The sequence below is a fragment of the Vulpes vulpes genome, chromosome 4, assembly GCF_048418805.1.
Source record: "Vulpes vulpes isolate BD-2025 chromosome 4, VulVul3, whole genome shotgun sequence".
NCBI lineage: Eukaryota > Metazoa > Chordata > Mammalia > Carnivora > Canidae > Vulpes > Vulpes vulpes.
In genome coordinates, this window is record NC_132783.1 from 50,957,073 (window position 1) to 50,973,342 (window position 16,270).

The window sequence follows — 16,270 nt, forward strand, 5'->3', positions numbered from 1 at the left end:
ATGTAGTTTTTCTTGGTTTTTGTTTTTCAGGGGCTGCCTCAATTGTACTCTCAAGCTTTAGTATTTTCTCAATGATGTTCTATCCAGGAACAGTTGTTAGTCCTTGCGATGGAGAGCAAAGTTAGGAATGACCTATGTTGCCATTTTGGTGACATCACTCCGTTGTTTTATTTTTAGCATTGTCCTTTGAATTTCCATTTCTCTACTTATTTATCCAGCTGTTCTTGAGGGTTGTCTACTATTCCTATTGGGGCCTTCAAGATATTAATCACAGTTTAAATTGACTGACAATTCCAAAATCAGTGTTACAACTGAGTCTTTTATGCTTTGTTTCTTCAGACTGATTTTCTTGCTTTTTATCATGATTTGTGATTTTTGGTTGAAAGCTAAATATTATGGACTGAATATTTGTGCCACTGCCCATTCATATGCTAAAATCCTAACTCTCAATGTGATGGTATTAGGAAGGGACATGTGGTCTTTGGGAGGGGATTAGGCCATATGGGTAGAACTTTCATGAATGGGATGAGTACCCTTATAAAACAGACCCTAGAGGGCTTTCTTGCTTTTTCCACCACAGGAGAATAGAACGAGAAGTCAGCCATCTGCAGACAGAAAGAGGATTCTCACCATAAACCAATCATACTGGCATCATGATCTCAGACTTTCAGAATCCAGAACTGTGAGAAATTAGTTTCTGCTTTTGATTAAGCAACTTATATTGTAGTGTTTTTGTTATAGCAGCTCAAACAGACTAAACCTTAAACATAATGTATTGTGTAATAAGAATTGAGATAGTGTGAGGTTTTATGTTAATCTAGCTAATTTTGTCCTATATTTATTGTTTTCAATGGCAATAAGCACCAGTCTTTAAATTCCTCTAGTGTCCTAGTTTTTGTGGCTTTGCCTTCTGTAACTACTTCTCTTCAGGGAGTCTACACCTTGTAGCAATTTCAGCTGTAATGCGCTGTTAATATCGGAGCCCTATTGGTATAGTGGTAAATTGTGGGAGAGGGGAAACCTTCTAAAATCTTATGGTGCAATCTAACTTCACTGTCCCCGGGTTGTGACACTTACACAAATTTCTTAGCTTCTCTCCACCTGGTAAGTAAGACAGAATAGCTAGAGGGGACTGAAGTAAGAGAAATGTCCTTCTTACAGATGGTATAAACTTCCAATAGTCTTTTCCATGGAGAGTGAGCTTTTAGGGAAAATGCTCTGAACATATTTCTCAGTGATTCTTCTCCCCAGACAGAACTCCAAGGAGATCATTCTTGGACCTTCACTAGAACTTGGTAGATTTCCTGAAGGTAAAATCCATGAAAGTATGAGCTCTCCCCAAGGCTATGATCTTATTAGTTTCTTAAATGATGCTGGTCTAAACTCAAACTCCAGCCCTAGGTGTCTGCCCTAGGTAAACTGATTTGGCTATGATTCTTGATTTACTAATTATATATTTTAGGGTTGCTGTTTGCCTTGTAACCTTGTTTTCTTGCCCTGGGTCTATAAAAAATCACTGATTATCAGTTTTCTTAGATTTTCTTGTGTAAAGATTGGAATGGTAATTTCCAAGGTCTTTAGATGTTGGAATTTTAACAGATAACCTGTCAATAATGTTTTAAGAAGTTTCCTTTAATTCTTAGCTGTTTTTTTTTTTTTTTTTGGGGGGGGGGGGGCGGGGCGGGGCGGGGCGGGGCTGGCAGGTGCCGCGCGCCCCGCCTCTTAGCTGTTTTTTAATGAAAAATGAGTTAATTATTACCAAAGGCTTTTTATCATTTGAAATAATTATGTAATTTTTTTCCTTTAATACCTATGATGAATTATATTGACTTCTCCAGTTTAAAAATGCATGTTTACATTTTTTGTTATGAACCCTACAAAATTAGGATAAATTTGTTTAATGGTGGTTCAGTTGTCTAAGATTTAGAATTATTTCTTCTATATTATTTACTAAACGAACCTATGATTTTCATTTTTCTTTTTGTTCATAATCAAGGTGTGTCTATATTGTTCTTACTTAATTTGGAAACAAATTTATAATAAATTTATAAACTGAACTTGGTAGCTTTGGATTTTTTCAAATTTATAGAATAATTATATCATTCAGGAATTAACTGTTCCTTGCAAATGTGGTAAAAAAAAATTGCATCTTTTTAATACTAAGCTGTAAAGTTTAATTGTAAATGAATTGGTCCAGTGACTATAGCCCTAACCCCCTCCTTCCTCGTGCTCCTGTGAACCATATCTTAAGCAAATGTATCAGGAAATCACTTAATTGTTTCCAGGAATTGGTTTGAGAATACCATGAAAAGCTTACACATTTATTTCTAGTAGTGATATTCCAAATATATAAGGAAATCCAGTGCCTAGTAAGGCAAATCTGCAAGACTTCACAGTCATGTGACTTTCTAATTGCCCAAGAATCCATGTACATTTTGTAGGAAAGTTACATAAACAAAATGAATTGAAGGATTTTAAAAGATATATGTGAACTATTATGATAGCTTTTCTTGCATATATTATCTATTTTAGTTTTTTAAAAAATATTTTTGTAGTAGGAATTATCAACTGCACTGTCACATGTGAGAAAATTAAGAGTTACAGAATTCAACAATTTTGCAAACTCTGCATAAACAGTAACTTATGCAGCCAGGTTTCAGAATTATTTCTCCAAAGTCTATATTCAATGTCCATTTTTTCTATGTTATATATGTAAGCTAGTACTAGGATAACTTACAGTGATCCTATTTTTCTATCTCAAACCTCTGTTTCAAATATATGAAGCCTGCTTAGATTATTTGGAAACCCTTAACTCTGGAAGAAATCATTTTTCTCTTTTTTTTGTGTGTATATAGAACCACTGTCAGAGCAGCCATCTGACACTTTTACTGGCCATGTAACTTGGGATAAATTCTTAATGCTTTGTGTCCTTAAAAGTAAAAAGAAGAAGAAGAACATGAATAGCTATCAAATATTATGAAGATTAAATAAAAATATCCATGTAAGTACTGGGTATAGGGCTTGCATGTATAGAACATCACACTGTAATTGTTAGGCATTACTGAAATTAATAATAATCCATTTCAGGCCAATAGACAGGGCTCCTAGCCCTGTTATAGCACTACTAAGACTCTTTTATGTGACTAAATGAAACATAGATCTCATTTTATTTTTATCATTTTGTTTTTGTATATTAACTGTGAAACACACAATTTGGCAGATAGTAGGGAACCAGCATATAGGTGGGTTGCATATGCATGAACAAAGCTGCTTAAGCATGTAATGTAATAAAGTTAACAGAATGCCTTTATTCTGGAATACTAAAATTGTCCAAAAATTGTTTAATTGTAGATAATTCTTCTGAATTAATACAACCTTATTAATTTTAAATCTTATATTGGATTTTTTTTGACCTGCCACAAAGCATGGGGGAAGGCCTTTCAACATCAGAACTCTCAGTGGAAAATTGAGAATCTATTATTACTAATATAAACTTTAAGGCTTTCATGCACACATTGAGAAAAAGCTTTAATAGAAGGTAATTTGTAAGTATTATATCGTTAAGGAATTATTGGAGAGAAACAATTGGAACGCCTTGACTCTACATTATAATATAATAAAAACAAAATAGCAAAGACTTCAGGTATTTGTCCTTATATTCCTGTTTTCTATTATGATATACTTCTCAAATGCTAAGCATGTGACATTTTTCTGCCATCTCTGTTACCAAATCCGGTAAGAGGCAGTGGTTTCTGTTCACTATATTAGTATTAAAAGTAAATAAAATCTTGAAATTTTAGTAAGCATTCCAATGAATTTTGTTTTTAATAGATAATGAAGTAGCACAGCACAGGAAGCCTGTGTGTGTTTTTGTTAAATATATTAAAAAATAAAGTTCTTTGAAAGCTTGAAACATTTTTTAAACATGTAGCAAACTCATCACGCTAAATCACAATCTTATCTTCGGCAAGATAAACATTAAGACTTGATATAATAGCCTAAGAACCTGACACTAAAGATAAAATTTCCTGTATTTAAAAATACATTTAAGAATCCAGGAATTTGAAAGTCTTAGTATAAATTCATTCATTATCAAAGCAATGTTTAGGTCATGGGATCTTTAAAAAAAAGATGAATCTGAAACTTCCAGAGATTATAGAATTTCTGATATTTTGTTAGAGATTTCTCTCAAAGAAGAGGTTTTTTTTGTTTTTTGTTTTTTGTCTTTGTTTTAATCATCATCCTCCCCCCACCCCATCATCATCAGTATTCTTGGGTTGATAGACTTTGACAGAGGCAAGGACTACAAAGAATTCTCACCCAGTAAAAGGAAATCCTTCAATATATTGTTTGAAATATTTAAATTTATAGTTTTTAGCAGCATGGAAATATGGCAGATTAGCTATAGTGTCTTCACCAAAAATACTCAAATGTAGGAATTTTAAAAACAGTGGTAATGGCTAGTAAGAAGGTGCTAGAGTTGTATCACATTCACTCATGTTAAATGTTACTTGGGTTTCAAAGCTTTCCAGACATACTTTTGAGTCATCTGTTTGTGTGAAAATAAAACTCAGCCTGTGACCTAATGTGTCCATTATATACGCTAAAATCAGCCATTTAGTTGAAACATGGCACCACTTCAAATTTCCAGGATATGGTTACATTTCATTGTTCACCAGAATTTGAGATTGGATTTATATGTATATACTTTTTTCTATCCAGCACTCCTTTGAAAGTACAGAATGCAGAGTGCAAACTGTGGTATAAGAGCTAAGAATACCTTAAATGTGGTTTCTATTTAAAAGTTAATCTTTGGGGCAGCCTGGGTGGCTCAGCAGTTTAGCGTCGCTTTCGGCCCAGGGCCTGATCCTGGAGACCGGGATCGAGTCCCATGTTAGGCTCTCTGCATGGAGCCGCCCTCCCTCTGCCTGTGTCTCTGCCTCTCTCTCTCTCTCTGTTTGTGTGTCTCTCATGAATAAATAAATAATAATAAAAAATCTTTAAAAAAATAAAAAAATAAGTTAATCTTTAAGTATTTCCTTTTTCGTGTATAAGAACTCATGAAGGAATAAACAAAATTAACTAAAGCCCTAGCACTGAAACACAGCACGTATAAACATCTAATATAATTTTATCTTGTTTTTCATTCTTTTCTGGTCATATGATTACCAGTGTATCATCAGCAATGCTTTTAAATGAATCAATACTCTTCTATTGTGAAATTCTGGGTCGATATCTAGAAATAAAACTAAAGCACTACCCTTGGCTAAATTACTATCTGAAGCTAACTTTCTGTATAAAGGCTAGTTCTAGTTTTCTAAGTCATCTTCTGAAATGTGATTTAATTTTCAAAACTTACTTAAGCCAAAATACTTACTTGTCACTTCCATATGTTTTATACTGTGATGCCTGTTCTACTGATAGTATCTCTACAAATGGCAAAGCATTAGTTATATTAGAGGAATAATAACTGTGAAATGGAATAAGATGTATAAGAGCCATTTAAAATAAGATTAAAAATGAGAATATTTGAAAGAATGTATAAGCACTATATACATAATATTCCATTTTAAAGATTCTAAGATGATTATTTTCAGTTGAAATTTTAAAGAGAAATAGCTGTATAATTTATCTACAAGAACATACTAATTGATTATAATCATAACGAAAGGGTTTGTGATTACCAACAGAATGGAGAAGTAGAGTTTATGAGGTCTCATGAAGTCTTCAAAATAACCCCTAAAATTTAATACCTTCAGTAATTTAATAAAAAATAATCAATACGGTAGTTCATGACGTTTTATATTAGACAATAGCAGAATCAATGGAAAACTCTTCATGTGGTCAGGAAAATGGATTGAGTCTTAAACCATAAGGTCATATTACACATAAATTATAAAATATATCCTGTTTCATTTAGACTTTTTGTAATCACATTATATAAGAGCATGCAACAGAGGAGCACCATTTACTCTGAAGTTGTGAGGCCTGGTAAGTTTAAACATATAATGTTCCGGTATGCTTTCAAGGCATTGCAACAGGATTTTTAACACATGTTCTTCCCTATTGGCTGGTATGGATGCCAAATGGATACATACTTATGTACTGTTTCAAATGTTCTGAATCATCCACCTTCCAGTCATTTTGGGAAAACTGAGGGTGGGGACAGGGGCGGGGAGGGAGGGAGAGAAACAGACAGAGACAGAATTTAGAAGATTTTGTATTTTTTGTGTTGCTATAAAACACATAGAATGATAAACAAAACAAGGTTTTGTAAATTATAAAGTCAAAACATTGTAAGGTATATTTCGAATTGTGATCATTTGTAAAAAAAAAAATGGAGATAAAGAGAATAAACAGAATGAAAAGATTCCACACATAAATTGAAATGAAATGATAGCATCATAATCTCCCAATGGTTCCTGGGATACTGCACTTTATTACTATATATCACAAACTAAGAAAAGCCTTGTGGCAAAGGAATTAGAAATAGAAATCTGACAGGTCAACTGACTAATGAAGTAAGTGGCTGATTTGCTTCTTGTCAATCACCACAGTTTTCAAGGAACTAGAAATTACATTGCTTTATGCACTTTTATAGTGTGAACACATGTGTAAGTCAATCGATCACTAAGATAAATTAATATCATAATGAAAGTAGTCAGGTACCACACAATATTCTTGTTATTTTAAATTTTATTTTGCACAGGAATTAATGCATATTTTTAAAATCACCATGCTTAAGTGTATCAATTTTTTCTCAGAATCGTAGTCAAATGGTGAAATTTCCATTAAATAAAATCATTGCCTTTATTGGGAAATCAAGAGCCACGAAAGAATTTATACTATGGCATTCAATATTACTAAAAATTAGAATTTCCAGAGTAATTTGCTATTTATTACTTTCTCACTAAATTTTTAGTTTTAGAGAATAGAAAACATTGTTATGTTGTTAATTTCAGACCAATGTACATTAGAACACATCCAATATAATCTTTTCCCTCTAAAAATAGGGTTTAGCTAATATTCAAATTATTTGCATTCCTGAAAATAAGATTTTGGAAGAGACAATTAACAATAGGATTATCTTTTATTCAGATATTACTTGGGTATATGATTAGCTATAAAGTATATTTTATTTAAAATTTAGAACGAGTGAGTTTGCAATTCCCATTTTAATTCCTTCCAAATATTTAGGAAACTTTAAATGAGCTGTAACTTTTGTCTCTACATGGAGCTATCCAAACTAATTTTGTAAAGATCTTGTTTTTCAGATGTATATAAGGCAACACAAAAAGTATCAAATTTAATGATATCTATATCAATATCCTCAGAAAATGAAGGAAAGAAAATAATCTGATAACTACATTATTTTTCACCTACTGTATGTTTTATGTTAGACACTTTATTGGCCCTCTCCTTTAAAAAAATATATAACATGAAATTATGTCAGTGTTTTTTCCAATTGCCTTCAAGAAAAGAAATTTAGGATGTTAGATTTTCTAGGAGACAACCTTGAAATACAATAAGTACTTTCCTCCCAGGATTCTATATTTAATGATCGAAACATCAGTACTTGTTTTAAAAATGCTTTTGAATCAGTAGCTTTTTTTGCTAAAATAGATCATTGCTCAGACCTTCCTGAGCAATATCAATGGAATTGTAAGAGTGAGGGTGAATGAGTCTGCACATGTTTGCCTGAGTCACTCTGCTTCCTTGGGAGGGAGCCTACTCTGGAGGTAAGCACAGTGTAAATGGAAAAGATCAAGGAATATGGAATCCAGGTCAGCATACATGCTGCATGTCCTTGGGAAATTACCAACTTACTGATCTCATCTATAAAATTCATAAAACTATAGGGAACTTATTGGGTGATTTTAAGCTGAAAATTAATGCTATGGAATGGATCTTTGTGTTCCCCCTAAAGTCATATTTTGAAACCTTTGCCCCAATGTGATGGTATTGGGAAGTCAGATCTTTGGAAAATAATTGGATTTAGATGAGGTCAGGATGGTGAGGCCATGTGATATGATTTGTGACCTTTTGAGAGGAAGACATAGTGAAAATGACATAGCTGTCTGCAAGCCAGGAACTAAAACTGCTAGCACTTGGGTACTAGACTTTCCAGCCTACAGAACTATGGGAAATAAATGTCTATTGATTAAGCCATCCAGTCTATAGTATTTTGTTATGTAACCTGAGCTTATAGAAGCAAGGAGGTAAAGTTTGGAAAGGATGATACGATATAGAAACTCCTTTTCTTGAATCTCATGTTAAGGAAGAAAAAGTAAGTTTGTTAGATTAATCAGTAAAGTTAAAGGGACCTCACTGAAACTTCTCTAGAAAGAACCATGATATCCCACATTCTAGATCACTTATTCAGGTGGAAGAAACCCATTCTGTATTAGGAACTTTTTATTGTGTCACTGTTTTGTGGGAAACTCTCCAGGTCGGAAATAGGGTATACCACCTTCATCCTTTTCCATGTGTAACACAACTAGAAGGTGGATCTTTGACTTTTGTTTTTGGCCTATACTACTTGGAACTGCAGCTGGGTTCTGAGCAAGATCAGATTAATTTGTTTGTGGCCCTGACTATTGGTGAAAGAATTTAGCACAGAGTAAGATTTGAAAAATAAAGATTTGATGATAATGTAGATTGCTAGAGTAGTAGGCTTCTTTGGTTGATAGTTGGCTATTTGCTTTTCTACACAGTGTAATTCAGCTTTTTATAAGAACCCAAACAGTTTATATTTTCCATCATCCCTACCATGTGTTTAGATGTAGCCTAGAGTTGGCATGACAAAGTTAGCACATAGAAAATGAGCAAGAAAAAAAAGTTTAAATTCCAGGAGGTGTAAATTCCCAAAGAATACATAATGTATAATTGACCTGTTTCTTGTACAAAAAGAAAAAGAAAATACATAATAGACTTGATAACAATTTCTAGAGTCAAGTCTCAGAATGCAATTAAAATCCTAGTATAAATGAATCAGTGCTGCATTTAAACTGATCTATCACCGAGGGAAAAGCCTCAGCCACAGGGAATGTGACTCAGTCATATGCATGGCAATTGCAGACAGCACCTTTAGATATTCCCCTTTCTTATTCTACTTTGAACCACATGGAGTTTAAGGTTTGCTTTGAAGTACTTCATAGTTATATAGATACTCAGAATGTATAATTCTGAAGGTGAAAATGTGGGACAAAATTGACATTATAAGACTGTAAGATTATACTCTGTATTCCACGTTTCTCACTGTAATGTATTACCACTTTTTGATAATGGGAAAGATGATAATGAATGTGGAGAAACACTACTTGCCTGTCAATAAACTGCTCTTACTGTTCCATCAACAACTAAGTTACTAAGACTATTCTTGGGAGGACTAGTGAGTGGAATGTGGTTATCTTGCAGACGCAGTCTAGAATTAGATGATAATTTAAAAATACCAACTTTTCAGGGGGAGATATTACCTCTTAAATGCACACAAGGCAAAAAAAAGTGACATTTCCTTTGAATTCAGTAAAATTCAGGAAATAATGACAATGGGCTAGGATTAAATCTCGGAAAACATATATTACAAACCCAAATTAATCATGACAGTTTGTGAACATTTTAAACTAGGAAAGTATGGACATGTCTACAAATGTTTAATGGCGACTACTAGCTTGCTATTTTATTTATTTCTCAACCAAAAATGACAAAAACAAGTTGAATAACGTGTGGCTCTAGGTTCTTACCCTGAGCATTTTGATACTGGTAGATTCATACCTTGAGCATTGCAGCTACTGTTTCAAGGTGTTATTTGCACAAAGACAATGGTGCTCCAAAGAAGCAAAAATAGTTGGAGAGGTAATTCATAATTTTGCTGTGACTCTGTTAGCATATAAAATTACTCAAAAAAATCACTGAGTTCATAGAAAGAGTTGCATGTTCCAATAATTACAAAAACGGGAACAGTTTATTTCAGGTGGAAACAGCTTTTCCTCGAGGAATATCTCTTCTTAAGTGTCCTTTAAAACACATTCGAAATTCAGAAGAGACCATTTGCAGCAGAAATTTTACAGGGTTGCTTAGGCTTAGCTACACACACACATGCACAGAAGAAAGAGGAAGGGAAAGAAAAGACAACTGCTTCCTTCAGAAAAACAAGCACTTTTTCCCCCTGGTGTCATTTCTTTGGATATGTACCGCCTTGGAGAAATGTATAAATCACTTTTATACATGGAACTGCCTTAGAAAACTAGAGATTTTCGTACAAAGAAATCAGTTTGCTGAAAGAATACCCACGTGCCATTGTTAGGAGTGACTATATATACACAAGAGGGATTTACAAAGGATCCCTGTTTTACAGTGACTGATGTACAGTAGCATAGTGGGCTTACACCTTCTCCAGGCCTGAGTTACACTTAGTATTACAAATAATATTATAACAATGCTGAAAATACTGATACAAAACAGCTTTAAGATGATAGTTCCAAAAAATACCCCTCCTTTTAAAATTGAACTGTTGAATCCGGGTTTTCTTTTTGAAGGTTTCAGCTTTAAAAAAGATTTTTCAAGAAAATACTAGAGTTTAAAATGTCTCTTAAAATGTCTATTAAATGACAGATTTTCTTAAATAGACTATATTTTTACAAAGCATAATTCAAAAGTCTATCTTTCAGGAAAACAAAACTATAAACTCCAAAAGTCCAAATCAAAAACATTATTTGTGATACACAGTTCTTCCATATCCTGGGAAAAAATCCTTGATTATTTTATCGTGCTAATCTATTTACAGACTTCAAATACTCTAGCAACACACACCAACATTCAGGATAAATGAAGCTGAATTCCACAACTAATAATCATAGTTTCTCTATCATTTCTTAAATATTGCCCAGCCCAAAATGTATATCTGCATGAATATTATAGCATCTAAAGTAGAGTGGGAATTTTAGATAGCAGTCTCAATAAGCCAAGCAAGTTTCTGTGTGTATTGTTCTCTTTTGGCAGAATTGCAAACACACGAAGAAAACATTTGGCAAACGTTTGTCTTGGTGCACATATGTCTTCCTTTGGAAAACCAAAATTAAATGTAAAACATTTCCACTAGGCTCTTGACTTCTACCAATTCTAATCAAAGTGTAAAAATGGAGCAAAGTTTAATAGTTAAAGCTGAGGGGAAATTTAATAGCTTTTCCCCAAAGGATAGAGCTCAAATCCATTTTTGTATTAAGAGATGAATTTCATACACAGCTTTAATTTAAGCAGATTAGTCAGATGCCATGCTAAAACTGCTATCTCAATTTCCCTTTATTCATTTCATTTATACATGCTGATGGAGTCTGTCTGTTACAGAATGCAAGGGAAATAGATCATGCAGTAGGTATGACAATTTCAATTTGCATGGACTATGCCTAATGTGGGTAAGTTACTAGCTTTTATCCATGTATATGAAAGTTGCAGCCCTGACTCATACTGTTTTAAAACTAGTTAGTTCGTTAGTCCTATAGCTGCATACAGCTCTGTTATTAATTACACATACAGGAATTAATTAGATTTATTGATCTATCTCATGTGTACTTATGTATAAAACATATTAGGTCTTGTTTGTTAAAGAGAAATATTTCCCATGGAATGAGTTTGAAACACTTCTGTTAGAGATTTATTTCTAAGACCAAACTGCCAAAGTTCACATATATTTACTTTTTGTTCTAAATCTAGGTGACTGAATTGTCAGAATTGTGTATACTGGGCTACCAAGAAATTGACTTTCTGTCCCTCAACTCATCACATAGAATAATTAATTGGACATACATAAAAATAAGTAAAAATGTTAAAAATACAAGGAAAATGAAAATTAGTTTTCTTAGAATGATCCATCCTTTAGATTGAAAAAAGAAAAAATGCTGATATTGCCATGGCAGTGACTCAGAGTATAACACGTCATGCTTTATGCATGATTTGACAAAATTCAGCCAACTTTACCACCTCACTGTGTTATGTCATACTACTTCAACATCCATAGCAAAACAGCAAAATTTTTCAAAGTTCAGAGCTGTCATTCTCTATTTGGATAGCAATTACTCAGTTGGGAATCCTTTGTGAACCAGTGTGAACTAAACATTTAGAGGATAAAAGAAATAGCCGTTTCCCCCTTAATAGTATGGCAAGATAAACTTGAATGTATGTAACAGAGACAGATTCATCTCTAGGTTACATGCAAGCAAGCTTCATTCTTCAAATAAATACACACCAAATATAAGACTTTAAAATCCTTCTTTTCTTCTCCTTCTATTAACTATGTAATTTAAAATTCTTTACAGTTCCTTTATCTATGTATTCCTCACATCTATTTTCACAGTAACACCATTAAGTGAACAGAGTGCTATTTGATATTACCTTCTGAAACTTCAATGCATATCAGTGACTGATTAAGATAAATTATGGGCTATATAAACCGACAAGATGGTCCCATTTATTATACATATATATAATAAAGTCTTCAAGGCTATCAAACCTAATTCAATTAACATGCCTGAACCCTCATTCTAAAAAAAAATGCACAATTCTTTGTTTATAACTAAAAATAAAAAGTAAAGATATGACAATTTAAACATGAACTATGCACGAGAAACACTAACCATCCTTATCCTACCGAGAGACAGGAATAGGGTGATTATCCATCCTGCTGGCCTAGAGTCTGCAGCTCAGTAGTGTGTAAATTGTGGTGGAGAAAAACATTCTTTCTGCTGTACATGTGTAAAGAGATTGGCCCTCTCGGTGGCTGTCCAAACCGTCCTGTAAAGGTTGAATGCTGTCGGGCCACAGCAGCTTGGTCCTTTGGTTTCTCTGAGAATGTGGAGGGCCCTTCGGTCTTAGCTGTTGGCTTCAGAGGGTTCTGCCCTACGGTGGCCCGTAAATTCTGGGTAACCTCTGAAGTGAGAGTTTCATAAGTTCCTCTTGAGTGTTTGATAACTTCCACTAGTTCCTTGTCCTTCAAGAAATTACTTAAACATAGACTTGGTAGTTGACAGGTCTTACTTTTGTAGGGGCTTGTCGGATCTGCTGCTGAATATCTATAACGGTCCTCGGTGGGAGTATGTATTGCTTTTCTGTCCCTTGTGCTGAGACTTTGGCTCACAATTCGATTTCGATATGTAGCCTACAGTAAAGACACAGGAAGGAAAAGATGTCATTAAGGAAATCCATTCATAACATACATAGAATACAGAGTGGTATTCTCACATTTGTGGGCAAAACCCTAAATATTCAAAAAGGCTTAAAAAAAACCAACATAATTCAAGAGACTAAATTTCCTAGTGTGATACTTCTACAAATAGTGATGGAATGAGTAAATTACTATAAGAGACATTTTTTAAAATAGTTTTTTTTAGAACAGTTTTAGTTTTACAACATAATTGCGAGGAAGGCATGGAGATTTCTCTTATACTGTCTGCCCCACACTTTCATAACCTTCCTCCATTATCAACATCATTCACCAGAATGGTATATATATATTTTTAAGCAATGATGAATCTACATTGACATATAATTAATCAAAGTCCATAGTTTACCTTAAAGTTCACTCTATGAGCTGCACCTTCCTTGGGTTTGAACAAATTTATATGACACCTCTCTATTATTATAACGTCATACAGAATATTTTCACTGCCCTAAAAAAATGCTATGTGCTCTAATAATCTCTCCCCTTATCCTCTGATCCTTAGCAACCACTGATCTTTTTATTGTCTCCACAGTTTTACCTTTTTCACAATTTTGTATAGTTGGTTTCATACAATATGTATGTAGTCTTTCAGATTGGTTTAGTTCACCCAGTAATATGCATCTGAGTTTCTTTCATGTCTTTTCATGGCTTGATAGCTTATTTCTTTTTAGTGTTGAACTAAAAGGCATTTTGAAGTTTGTTTATCTCAATTCCTAAATTTGAATTCTACAGTTTTATCTGAGAATACAGACTATTTTACTAATACAATCCATGTATGAGGCCGTTAATTTTTTTTTGTTGGATTTAAAATACCCTATTTACTTTAAACATATGCTAAGAGAGTTTCAGAATTAAAAATATGATTTGTGTCAGTAAAATGGTAACCTAGTAATTTAAGGAACTAAAAACTAAATCACTACAGTGACCTAAAGAGAACAACAGAGCACTTAGAAAGATTTCAGCAAGTGTTTAACTTAGACTTTTGGTTGTACTTTGTTAATAAAAATCAGGTCCAAGAGTATATACTATCTTCTTTCTGTGAGAAGTTTATACTCTAATGAGAGAAATAAGACATAGCTCATTGAATCATGCTGCAAAGAAAGCAAAGATTAATCACTGAACACATCTCAAGCTAAGAATATATTATGTTAATTAATTGCATTTAAATAAAATTTAAAAGAAATTGAGGAAAAAGGGAAAAAATTATTTTCCAAAGGTAAAAAAGAAAAGAAAGCAAAGATTGGACGCTGGCGCCAGAAATCTTCTTGAAGAGAGCCCTGCCTTGGTTTAGAAAAATACACTGAGATAGAAACTGACAAGCTGGCTTATGGCTCTAGAAGCAAAAAGTGAAAGATATATTGTTGCTACAAAGAATAAGGAAAGAGAAGAGTAGAGAACATGGCAATAGGCTGATACAAAATGTGCTAAAGGAGCCAATGAAAATTTATGCATACTTGACATCTAGATGGTGTCTTTTTAAATACCTACCATTTCATTGTTCCCTAGAAAATCATTTCTCCAAAAGTTTTCCCTATTTTGACCAATTTGCTTATTCAGCCATCATTACTTTGATAAATTAATATATTTAACATAAAACCAAACCAAAGAAACTTGATTTTGACTCTGAAACTTATTCTTCCCCAAATATCCTCTTTCTCAATAAACAGCACCATTATCAGGCCAACACCTGAAAATTCTCTTTGCTTTCTCTCTTTTCCTCATGTCCCTTTAAATCAAGTTCTTGCTGATGTACTGCAAAAATGCAACCTCGAGTTAATCCACTTTTCGTATATACACTCTATCTACCTGACCCAGTTCTCTGGCACATATTAAACATCTAAGAATTAGTGAATAAAGTTTTTCTGCTTGAAATAATATATGATATTTATTGAGTGTATATTATATGCCAAGCAGTATTCTAATACTCATATATTTAATCATCACAAGAGTCTTTAGAGGTAGCATCTGACTATTTCTATTACAGGCACACCTTGGAGATATTGCAGGTTCAATTCCAGACCACTATAATAAAGCTAACATCACAATAAAGCAAGTCAAATGAATCGTTTTGGTTTCCCAGTGCATACAAAAGATATGTGACACTATTCTGTAGTCTATTAGGTGTACAATAGCATTATGTCTAAAAAAAAACAATGTACATGTCTTCATTAAAATTATTTTATTGCTAAAAAATGCTAACTATCATCTGAGCTTTCTAGGAGTTGTAATATTTTTGCTAGTGGAAGCTCTTGCTGTGATGTTGCTGGCTGCTGACTTATCAGGGTGGTGGTTGTTGAAGGCTGAGGTGGCTGTGGCAATTTCTTAAAATAAGACAATGAAGTTTGCTGCATTGCTAGACTTTTTTTTTTTTCACAAATGATTTCTCTGTAGCATGTGATGTTTGATAGCATTTTACCCACAGTAGAACTTGTTTCAAAATTGAAGTCACTTCCCTAAAATCCTGCTGCTGCTTTACCAACAAAGCTTATGTAAAATTCTGAATTCTGCTGGCATTGTAATAATTTCACATCTTCACTAGAAGTAGTTTCCATCCCAAGAAACTGCTTTCTTTGCTCATCCATAAGAAGCAACTCCTCATACATTAAAGTTTAATCATAAGACTTCAGCAGTTCAGTCACATTCCAGTCTCCACTTCTGATTCTAGCTTTCTTGCTATTTCTATCACATCTGCATTTAGTTTCCCGACTGAAGTCTTGAAGCCCTTAGTCATTTGTGAAGATTAGAATCAACTTCTTCCAAACTTCTGTTAATATTGATTTTTTTTACCTCTTTCCATGAATCATGAATATCCTTTTTTTTTAAATTCATTTATTCATGAGACACACACACACACACAGAGAGAGAGAGAGAGAGAGAGAGAGAGAGAGGCAGAGACACAGGCAGAGGAAGAAGAAGCAGGCTCTATGCAGGGAGCCTGATGCGGAACTCGATCCTGGGACTCCAGGATCATGCCCTGGGCCGAAGGCAGGAGCTAAACCTCTGAGCCACCAAGGTATCCCGAATCATGAATATCCTTAATGACATTTGGAATGG

The 16,270-nt window shown here is 33.6% G+C and overlaps 1 protein-coding gene across 3 annotated transcripts in view; it reads right to left on the bottom strand.

Moving 5' to 3' along the window:
* Positions 1-6,678: 6,678 nt before the first annotated feature.
* The window catches only part of CCSER1 (coiled-coil serine rich protein 1), a 1,368,919-nt gene continuing 1,359,327 nt past the window's right edge, over positions 6,679-16,270 (bottom strand). For 2 of the 3 annotated variants that reach the window (XM_072755652.1, XM_072755653.1), the window contains exon 11: positions 6,679-13,153. In XM_072755652.1, coding sequence (XP_072611753.1) covers positions 12,668-13,153 — 486 coding nt within the window. In that variant the 3' untranslated portion in view covers positions 6,679-12,667. The remainder of the gene's footprint in view (positions 13,154-16,270) is intronic. The other variant, XM_072755654.1, reaches the window with a different exon arrangement.